Source organism: Vipera ursinii (assembly GCF_947247035.1).
Source record: "Vipera ursinii genome assembly, chromosome: 5".
NCBI lineage: Eukaryota > Metazoa > Chordata > Lepidosauria > Squamata > Viperidae > Vipera > Vipera ursinii.
The window spans coordinates 16,882,664-16,893,023 of NC_139518.1; the positions used below are offsets into that span (position 1 = coordinate 16,882,664).

The following is a 10,360-nucleotide window of genomic DNA, read 5'->3' on the forward strand; positions in this document are numbered from 1 at the left end:
CCCCAAAATAATTATTTCTTCTTGTCTTTGGGTTTTTCTTTCTCCTTGCCTTTCTTCTCCTTTTTCTCTTTCTTGACCTTCTTCATCATTTTCAGGATCTCTGAATAGGCTCCGATCCCTTTGCGCACTCTTAGGCCACGCCACCAAGCCTGGACCTGTGGGAATGAGGGGGGAAAAGCCCAATTGTAGTTAACGGTGGCTGTTGTTCCCTTTGCAGATGCTGGACGGGCTATACTGAGCTCCTCCTTACTAAACGTGGGTTTGTTCATTGATTCAGACATAAAATATTACAGAAAATGTAACTCTTCTATTTTCCCCCACATCATTCAGTATCCTGCCCCTTTATTTAAAGCCACGTTTCATTTATTTATTTATTTATTTATTTATTTATTTATTTATTTATTTATTTATTTATTTATTTATTTATTTATTAATGGGACTTATATCCCGCCCTATCTCCCGAAGGACTCAGGGCGGCTAACAACAATAACATATAATAAGTACAGAAATTAAGATAAAATTAAAATTAAAGTCATCTGTGCAATAAATTAAAATTAAAAATTAAAAATAAATTAAAAATTGTAAACATAATTAAAATCCCTGTCAGTTCAGGTCAGCCAGGTGGAAAAGGAGTGTTTTGAGGCCGCGGCGAAAGGACTGGAGATCTTGGGCCATCCGAAGCTCAGGGGGGAGCTGATTCCATAGGACTGGCGCTCCCACAGAGAAGGCCCTTCCCCTGGGGTTCGCCAGCCGACATTGTCTAGCCGACGGTACCCTGAGGAGGCCTTCTCTGTGTGAGCGTACTGGGCGATGGGAATTCGTTCCCGGTAGCAGATGGTCCTGCAAGTATCCCGGGCCTAAGCCATGTAGGGATTTAAAGGTAAGTACCAGCACCTTAAATCTCACCCGGAGGGCAACCGGTAACCAATGCAGCTCATGGAGCAGAGGTGTTATATGGGAGTATCGGGGAGCTCCCATCATTACCCGTGCAGCCGCATTCTGCACCAGCTGAAGCCTCCGGGTGGTTTTCAAGGGCAGCCCCATGTAGAGAGCATTGCAGTAGTCTATACGGGAGGTAACAAGTGCGTGGGTGACTGTACGTAGGGCATCTCGGTCCAGAAAGGGGCGCAATTGGTATACTAGGCGAATCTGGGCAAATGCCCCCCTAGCTACGACTCCAATATGATCTTCAAAACTGAGTTGTGAATCTAGGAGGATGCCCAGATTGCGTGCTCTATCAACGGGAGGTAACATCTCTCCTCCTATAATCAAAGATGGAACCTCTTGGACTAAACGAGGTGACGGTACGTAAAGCCACTCAGTCTTGGCCGGGTTGAGCCAAAGCCTGTTCTTTCCCATCCAAATCTGTACCGCTTATGATAACCAAGATTATTAAACCTGTACAATTTGCCTTTCTTTCAGCATTATTGCCCCCTAATCCCACACGAATCAGATTATACTTTTTATATCGATCATAATTTCCTAGGCTATTGTGATGGTTTAGTCATACTTTTTGGCAGTGCTTAAAAAAAAAAGGTGCCGGAACTCAAGCACAAATCTGGCTCCAAACGAAAGCCCTTTACGGAGCAAGGGGGAAAACGCTTTAGGGCAGGGGTAGGCAACCTCGGCTCTTTTATGACTCATGGACTTCAACTTCCAGAATTCCTGAGTCAGCATAGCTGACTCAGGAATTCTGGGAGTTGAAGTCCAAAGGTCATAAAAGAGCCGAGGTTGCCTACCCCTGCTTTAGGGAGCTTCCGAGGCGCAGATCACGTGAGCAGCATCAGCTGATGGACGCCATTGCCACGGCCTTTGAGAGGGCCCTCGTCCTCCTCCGCCTCTGATGACCTCATCCTCCTCCACCTCTGATGACCCAGAGGCTTCCTTCGGAGGCAGAGCAACCAAGGTGGCGGTGGTGCTGCTGCTTTGGGAGTGTGCCTGGTCCCTCAAAGAGATTCACTCCAGGAGCCAGTCCTGGTCCCTGGCGGCCAACGTGGGGGTGAGGACCCCATGAACCAAGGCACGAGAAGAAGGTCTGCTTTCAGGGTCGTGAAAGTGTTTCCGGGTCGACCTTCGATGCCCCCGATTTCCCCAGGCAGCTTCCTTTCACCGAGCCAGAGCCTTACTCACAATGGCGGCTTAGAAGGAGCCGGTTCTTCCCTTCAAAAAAAAAAAGGTGCCAGAATGCTATTCCGGTGCATTCTATGACAAAAAAAGCACTGCTTTTCAGTAAGTCTATTTGGTGCCTGGCTTTTTTTTAAAAAAAGAAGCTTATTACTAAACGTCTTAAAAGTGTCATTTCTTACAAATAGCAAGAAATTACATCCATTCACTTTCTCCAGTAGAAAATTGCTGGCCACCGTCCTAGAGCATATTCATGGCTGTCTTTTTTTATACAAATAAGATAGTAGCGGGATGCCAGCCTCGTGAGAAGGACATGCCGAAATAATAACTCTGTCTTTGCTGCAAGGTTACACTAAGCAGGATCTTGCAAGTACAATCTGAAAGTACATCTCCTCTGCCCTCCTCACCTTTACAGTCCAAGAAACTATGCAGGGTCCCTTCTAAGAGGTTTGCCATGCCTCCCCCCACTTCCTTCTGTGGACTCAGCTGCCTTTACAGGTAGTCCTCAACTTACGACTTGGTTGCTTAGTCTGTATGACAGACATGGAGGGGGGGGAATCTGAATTCAAAGCTCCATCAGTCACATGACCACACTTTGGATGCTTGGCAACCAGGGTAAAATTAAAGCTGTTTACAGCATCCCACAGTTACATTATTGCATTTTATGAAATTTTTGTTGAAACCAGCATTTGCTTCTGGTTTTCAGTAAAAATCACACTCATAGCGATCTATTGGTTTGCTTAATGACTGAGGATTCACTTAACAACCTCAGCGAGTTACTTAATGTCTGGTGCAAAAAAATGGTGGTAAAATCAGGTTGGTCGAGTAACCAACCCACTTTACGACTGTCATGAGTTACACTTGTGAAGGGCAGACTCCATCCATTATAGGGGTAACTCAAGGATTACCTGCAATGGGCCATTGTCTACTCTTCAGCTCTTCCTCCTATCTCCCCAAATCATTCCCACGTGCCATCACATATAATTATTTACACATAATCATGGTTTTACATTCTTATGAGTGAAAAATGGAGTTTGATCATAAGAACTAAGGATCATAGCATTTTCCCCAGGAAAGACACTATTGATCCATACCTGGCCATGTTGCCCCAACTGTTTAAGATGAAGAATGTTTCATTAGATATTTAACCTGTTCTCCTGTATGCTTCTGACTGTCCTCCTTCTCCCAACTTCATACCTTTATGGTTGTCTCTTTTGTTTTTCTTGCCTGTTGTAAATATTCCCATATGGCTGACAACCCTTGACTAAACACCTCCACTGGTGGGTCCATCATAGGATTCCCTTTCAGTGATAGAACTTGCAATTTTTCTAGACTGTCCAGGTTCTCTGGGATTTGAAATAATTGGTTGTTATGGAGTAATAGCTTCTGCAAACCTAAAGAGAAATCAGAAAAATAATAATAATGATGAGCTAAGTTGGCTAAGAAGGCCAAGAATTTTCTTTGTGTATGTGTTTTTCTTTTTACCTTGTAGTTGGCATATGGAGTCAGGCAGCTCTATAAGAAAGTTGTTATGAGCGTCAAGTATTTCCAGGTTATTCAATAATCCTATGCTTGATGGAAGGTACTCCAAGAAGTTGTTTTCGATGTACAGTTCTTTTAAATTCTAAGGGGGGAATGCACATGTCCATTTGGCCAGATGTGGCTACTGACTTGTCCAGAAACTCAAAGTAATCTTCAGAAAACTTTAATGAGAAGCCACATTTAATTTTAAATGGGAAAAGAAGGCAAATTTGAATCTGCAAGCCCTTCCACAGAACTGACCACTTTAGGATGTCTGTCTCCTGAATCCTTGCCATCTCCATTCCTTTGCCCCAAAACTATCTAAGAGTCTACCTGCTGAGTAACATCTCAGGTAAGTCAGCAATCTTGCAGTGAAGAGATAAAACACAAGGATCAACTTATGGGGGACTCACAGTTTCCAAACCAGAGTTCAGCTCAGTCAGGGAAGATGAGAAAACAACACCAAAATAGGGCAGGCCAGTTTGATCTAGTAGTGACTAAGGCACCAGGCTAGAAAGTGGAAGACTGTGAGTTCTAATCCTGCCTCAGGCATGAAAGCCGGTTGAATCACTTTAGACTGGTCACTCTCTTTCAGCCCAACTCGCCTCAGAGAGTTGTTGTGGGGGAGATAGGAGAAAGGAGTATTGTTAGTCGCCTTGAGTTATTTATAAAATACAGATTAAAATAAACACTGATAATATCCTGGTGCTTCTAAAAGTCGGTGGGAAATTCCAAGACTTTGATGACAATAGAATCCCATCGATCTGTATTTTTACCCCACATCTCCAGAGTAAATGGTGAAGAAAGATCTTAGCAGCATTTTCTCTGTGGCAACATTTTGTGAGGACCTACAGGTAGTCCTCAACTTACAACCATTAGTTTAGTGAATGTTCAGAGTTACAACGGCATTGGAAAAAAGACATAGCCAGTTTATCACACTTATGACCATTAGAGCAACCCCATGGTCATGTAATCAAAATTTGGATGCTTGGCACTGCAGTGTCTTGAGGTCATCCAATCACCTTTTGTGACCTTCTGACAAACAATCTCAATGAGGAAGCCAGATTCACTTTACAACTGTGTTACTAACTTAACAACTGCAGTGATTCACTTAAAAACTGTGTCAAGAAAGGTCATAAAATGGAGCAAAATTAACTGTGTTGCTTAGCAACAGAAATGTTGGGCTCAATTGTCATAAGCGGAGGACTACCTATACAGAATCCCTTATGCCCCTGACAGATGCCAACCTCAGCTTTGCACAGCATTTGCAGCTGTTAAGTTAATCAGATAGGCTTTTTAAAAAAAAAAGAAAAGAAAAGAAAGAAAAGAAAAAAGAATGCAGCTCACTTTGAACATTGAAAACCTGCTGACTGCTTAGCTTCAGTGGCATCACCAATTTTTTTTCCTTTTGCAAAGAATGATTAATAAGTATGCATATGTGCCCTTTATTTTTTTCTTAACCCAAGAAATGAGGAAAAAGTCAGATCAAAACTCTATAAAATCTTGATCTTAGCCAAAAGTCCAAAAGGCAATGAATTCTAAATCAGTGTTTCTCAAACTCAGCAACTTTAAGATGTGTGGACTTCAACCCCCAGAATTCCCTAGCCAGTATGGTTGGGGAATTCTGGGAGCTGAGATCAATTGCTGTTTACATTGCAAATGTCTTTTCTTCAATTTGTATGTTAGTATTTTTTCTTACCTGCAATTGGCTAACATTCTCTGGTAAAACTGTTAATTTGGTCCCTGTATCTTGTCCCATGTAGAGTGTCTCTAGTGATACAATATGGAATATTTCCTCAGGGAACGAGACGAACCTGTTGCCGGTTAGACCAAGGCTTTTTAGCTGATAAAGCTTATTTACGCCTGGAGGTATCTTGATGTTTTCAAAATACAGATTTGGGAAAATGCATATTATTCAGTTTGTACATTTTAAATGGGTTCTAAAAGTTCTCTACGTGAAGTAGTGTCATTGATTACCAAGTACCCTTTCTAAAACAGGAAACCACTAAGATATCTACAGGTGATTCACAAACATCAAGATGGCAGCTGTGATCACATGATTATGGTCTCTCTCTTGACTTTCTTGAAACCCCAGCTGGCAGACACCCCTGGAGACTACTAACCGACTTGAATTCTCCAATATCCTAAAACCTTATTCTCTTTCTCCTTTTTAAACTTCTCTTCCCCTCCTCTCCCTCAGTATGTAATGCCTGGTGAGTCTTTCTGGGACTTAAGAAAAAAGATCACTAACTCCAGCTGAATTATAATAATAACAAATGATGTCTTTTAGAAGATGAAAGGATATTTTATTCTGCCTGGAAATGTGAATCAAGTCACCAAGCACCAGAAGCGCTGTAGATGCTATTTATTTATTCATTTGTTTCTTTGTTTATCTATCAAATGAAAATTACAAATTTGAACAAGCAAAATGAAAATAAATTATGTGATAAGGACAATAGGCATGTTTGTGTACTTACTCCCTTAAGAATCTCTTAAATACGGGGTGAGGTCCACAGAACTTAAGTTAGAATTAGAACTGTGAAATTTAGTAGCTGAGACAACTGAATTAGGTAAGATATTCCAGATTTTGACAACTCTGTTACAAAAATCTTTTTTTTTACAAACGAGCTTAAGACGCTTTACATTAAGTTTAAAGTGGATGTTCACACACCTTACATTACGATTAAAACTAAATAAATCATTTACAGGTAAAATGATACCATGTGCAATTTTATATGTATAGATATGAATACCTATCCAATACCTATATGTTGGGATCTCAAGTCCCATAATTTTCAACTGACTGGCAGTCATAAGATTTGTTGCCCTAGTACATCTGGAAGACTTGAGAATGATCTTAGGATGGGTTTCTATAAACACATTTCATGGAGGTCCACCAGGGTGAGCTACCACAGGCTGAAAGTATCTGCAAGGCATGGTCCAAAACAAGGGTGTCAAACTTGTGATGTCACATGACGTGTCACAACATATCGTGACTTTTTTCCTACTGCCAGCAATGGGGTGGGCACGGTTTTGGCATGATGCATCCAGCCCGCAGGCCAGCAGTTTAACACCCCTGGTCCAAAAGGTTTGCAACCACAATGGCACAGTGAAAGCTCCACCAATTTGTAGCTCCACCAAACACACATAACAAACAGATGGAGTAATCTTGACATTTCTGACCGCAACCTGTGGACACCCCTGCATAGGATCCCCATATTTTTTGACTCAGATCTGCATATTTCCTTAGCCCCATGTGGGGAGAGAGAGAGCTGAGCTAACTAGCAGATCTTGGCCACCATAGCTCAAGTTAAAAAAAACATTAATTTCAGACTGCACTTTTTAGTACAAAATTATGTTACAAAAGACCTTTTAAAAACTAAGGGGATAGAAAAGCACACACATCACAACTACTATTATTATTATTTTACATGCCCCGAAGCATAGGTTCCCATGTTTTTAAAGATGAAAATGTGTGTGATTATGTTTATGGAATTGTTGGTTTAACTTGAGTGGCCTGTGTTTTCCAAAAGTTTATTTTGTATTTGACAATCTAAACTTGAGAAGTGCCCCTAGCAGGTAAGATTCTGTATTTTTACCTCTATTCATCTTTTATACTTTTGGGCACACCCTGTAAAGTATACCAGTGGTTTTCAAAGACATAAATCTAGTAACAATCTACAATTATTGGTCCTTTTAAAAAGTATTTAAGGTTGTCTTAATTGAATTTTAATTTACTATTGGAGGTCATCTGACTAGAAGAACTGGGATCAAAATATGATGGATAAATACCTCACTTATCTGATTGTCATCCAGGGACAATATCTCCAGATTTTCCATTGCACAGATCTGCGCTGGAAATTCTTCCAGAAGATTTTCACTTAAATCTAAAATTATTATATTGGTTAGTTTTCCAAACGAAGGGTGTAACTCTTTTAGGCCACAATTCTTCAGGTAAACCACAGTAAGGCATTTCCAATGCCGTAACAGACGTGGAAAACCAACCAGGGCATTCCCCGATATGCTAAATTCCTTCATTTCTGTCAATTGCTTTAAACTCCGAGGGAGTTTGTACAATTGATTTGTTGACAAATCAAGCAGAGACAGTTTACAACACTTGCTCAGTGAATCAGGCACCATTGTCAGCTTGTTGCGGGCAAGATAAAATTGAGATAAATTCTGCAAGGATGAAATTTCATCTGGAATGACACTCAGATTATTTTTCTCAAGATCTATAATTTCTAGATTATGCAGTTGACAGAGTTCCAAAGGAAAATGTTCAAATCCATTCTCCTTTAGATAGAGCTCTTGAAGTTTGGTAAAATTCACTATTTCCTTGGGAAGACATTTTAGGTTGTTGTTAGAGAGCCCCAGCAGTTTCAAGTGATGAAGGTGTTTGCAGATTTCCACGGGAAATTCATCCAGATTTAAATCATAGAACCTGAGATGAGAAAGGAGCCTTATTTTACTGATGACTGTAAGTGTATTGTAAGGAAGTGGATTACTGCTCACATCCAAACTTCGGAGACATTTCAGTTCTCCCAGTTCCTCGCATAGCTCTGATATCCTGTTATTATTCAAATAAAGAACCTGTATATTCTTAAGATTACTTATTGCTCCTGGGATGCTACAAATTTCATTTCTTTCCAGATGTAGCTCCTCTAGGTCTTCCAGCTCAAACACTTGCCATGGGATGGTTTTCAATTTCCTGTTGGCTAAATCAACGAAAAAAATTCGGTCTGTGATCTGCACTGGAACCAGAATTTCCTCTTTTGATTCTTTGTTCCCCAAAACTTCGTATATTATCCTTTCATCTTCACTCAAATCCCCTTCCTCTGCTCTTGGCAGGTTCTCACATTCTACAATGGTAGGGAAAATTTCAGAGCGGAGAGCAGATGCTTTTGCAGTATAAGAGGTCTTGGAGACACCAATTGGCACGTAACTGTTTTCCCAGAAGCAGAAAGAGAAATACATTTTCAGCCATGTCTTAAAAAACAGGTGTCCTCAACTTACAACTATTTGTTTAGCGACTGTTCAATGTTACATTGGCATTGAAAAAAATGGCTTATGACCAATTCTCACATTTACAATTGTCACAGCATTACATGATAAAAATTCAGACACTTGGCTACTGGCCTGAATATATAATGGTTGCAGTGTCCCAGGGTCACATGCTCTCCTTCTGCGACTTTCCCAAGTGATTTTTGACAAGCAAAATCAATGGTGGGAAGCTGAATTTGTTTAATGGCTATGTGATTTAGTTAGCAACTGCAATGTTTTGCTTAAAAACCATGGGAAAAAAGATAGTAAAATTGGACATAATTCACTTAACGACTGCTTTGCTTAGCAATGGAAATGCTTTCCAATTGTTGTCATAAAGGATTAAAGGTAAGGTAAAGGTTCCCCCGCAAATGCGTGCTAGTTGTTTCCAACTCTAGGGGCCGGTGCTCATCTCTGTTTCAAAGCCAAAGAGCCAGCGCTTGTCTGAGGATGTCTCCGTGGTCATGTGGCCGGCATGACTAGACACCAAAGGCGCACAGAACACTGTTACCTTCCCACTGTAGTGGTCCCTATTTTTCTACTTGTATTTTTACGTGCTTTCGAACTGCTAGGTTAGCAGAAGCTGGGACGAGTAACAGGTGCTTACTCTGTTTTGCAGCGCTCGGGATTCAACCCGCCAAACTGCCGACCTTCTGATCGACAAGGTCAGCGTTCTAACCCACTGAGCCACTGCGTCCCCTAAAATGTTGCATTACTCCATTCTACAGAGAAGGTGTGATCTAAAATTAATGAATCCAGTAACCAATTAAAGAGATTTTATAAAAGGTTTTGAAGCAATATTCTGTGTATCATATAAAGAATGAGATGTGTAAGAATTGTTGACATATTTTGCTTAATGAGGAAGACATTTTTCCCCTTCCAGACAACCACAAATTTATGCCCAGCTATTCACAATAGAAGAAATTACTGCCTCCCGGGTAAAAAGTAAAGTAACTTATTACAAATATTTGGAGCAGGTTATGCTTAAAACCTTCTGTAATGGGTGTTTGCTTTGCTGTCAGTTGTAGTTTGATACCAAAACACAGAATGTTGCTTATTGTTATGTTACTATACATACTTCTGCTCTTCTGAACAGAATAAAGATAAAGTGTTAATGGTTTCTAGGTTTTCTATGAAATATATAGTATCATTCCAAAGGTGCTGTTCGAAGGCAATTGGACTTTCCTATTGTTTTCCTTGAAAATGTTTCACTTCTCAGCCAAGAAGCTTCTTCATTTCTGGCTGACTGACGGGGAATGGATGGATTTATATTCTTAGCAGTCATCTGGTCATTAGCCTCTGAGGTTGTTAGCTCTGATCCTGGGGGTATAGATAAACTCCCAAGTGGACTAAATGACTTCCAAACTCTCAGAGAACTAACCACCAACCTTGAGTGCTAAGTGCTAACACAGCAAAGCAGTGATTCTCAAACTTGGCAACTTTCAAGATCTATGGACTTCAATTCCCAGAATTCCTTAGCCAGTAGGGTGAAACCACTGGTTGAAGGAGAGAAGGCCCCTCTAGGGGGAGGAGGAGAACTGTTTCTGCTATTTTCCAAGGGAAGGCAGTCAGCCTGGCGAGATTCTTGTAAAGAGGTGTTTGACAATAAAAGAATGCTTTGGCCTACTCATGAAGTTGTTTTGCCTACTTCATGCTGGTTGGAGAATTCTGGGAA

At 40.8% G+C, this 10,360-nt stretch overlaps 1 protein-coding gene across 1 annotated transcript; it reads right to left on the reverse strand.

Moving 5' to 3' along the window:
* Nucleotides 1-11: 11 nt before the first annotated feature.
* LRRIQ4 (leucine rich repeats and IQ motif containing 4) lies at nucleotides 12-8,619 on the reverse strand (the record flags this gene model as incomplete). Its single annotated transcript, XM_083364874.1, has 5 exons — nucleotides 12-155; nucleotides 3,322-3,518; nucleotides 3,610-3,748; nucleotides 5,345-5,518; nucleotides 7,438-8,619. The coding sequence occupies 5 exons, from the start codon at nucleotides 8,617-8,619 to the stop codon at nucleotides 12-14; spliced, it is 1,836 nt and encodes a 611-aa protein (XP_083221000.1).
* Between the last annotated feature and the right edge of the window lie 1,741 nt (nucleotides 8,620-10,360).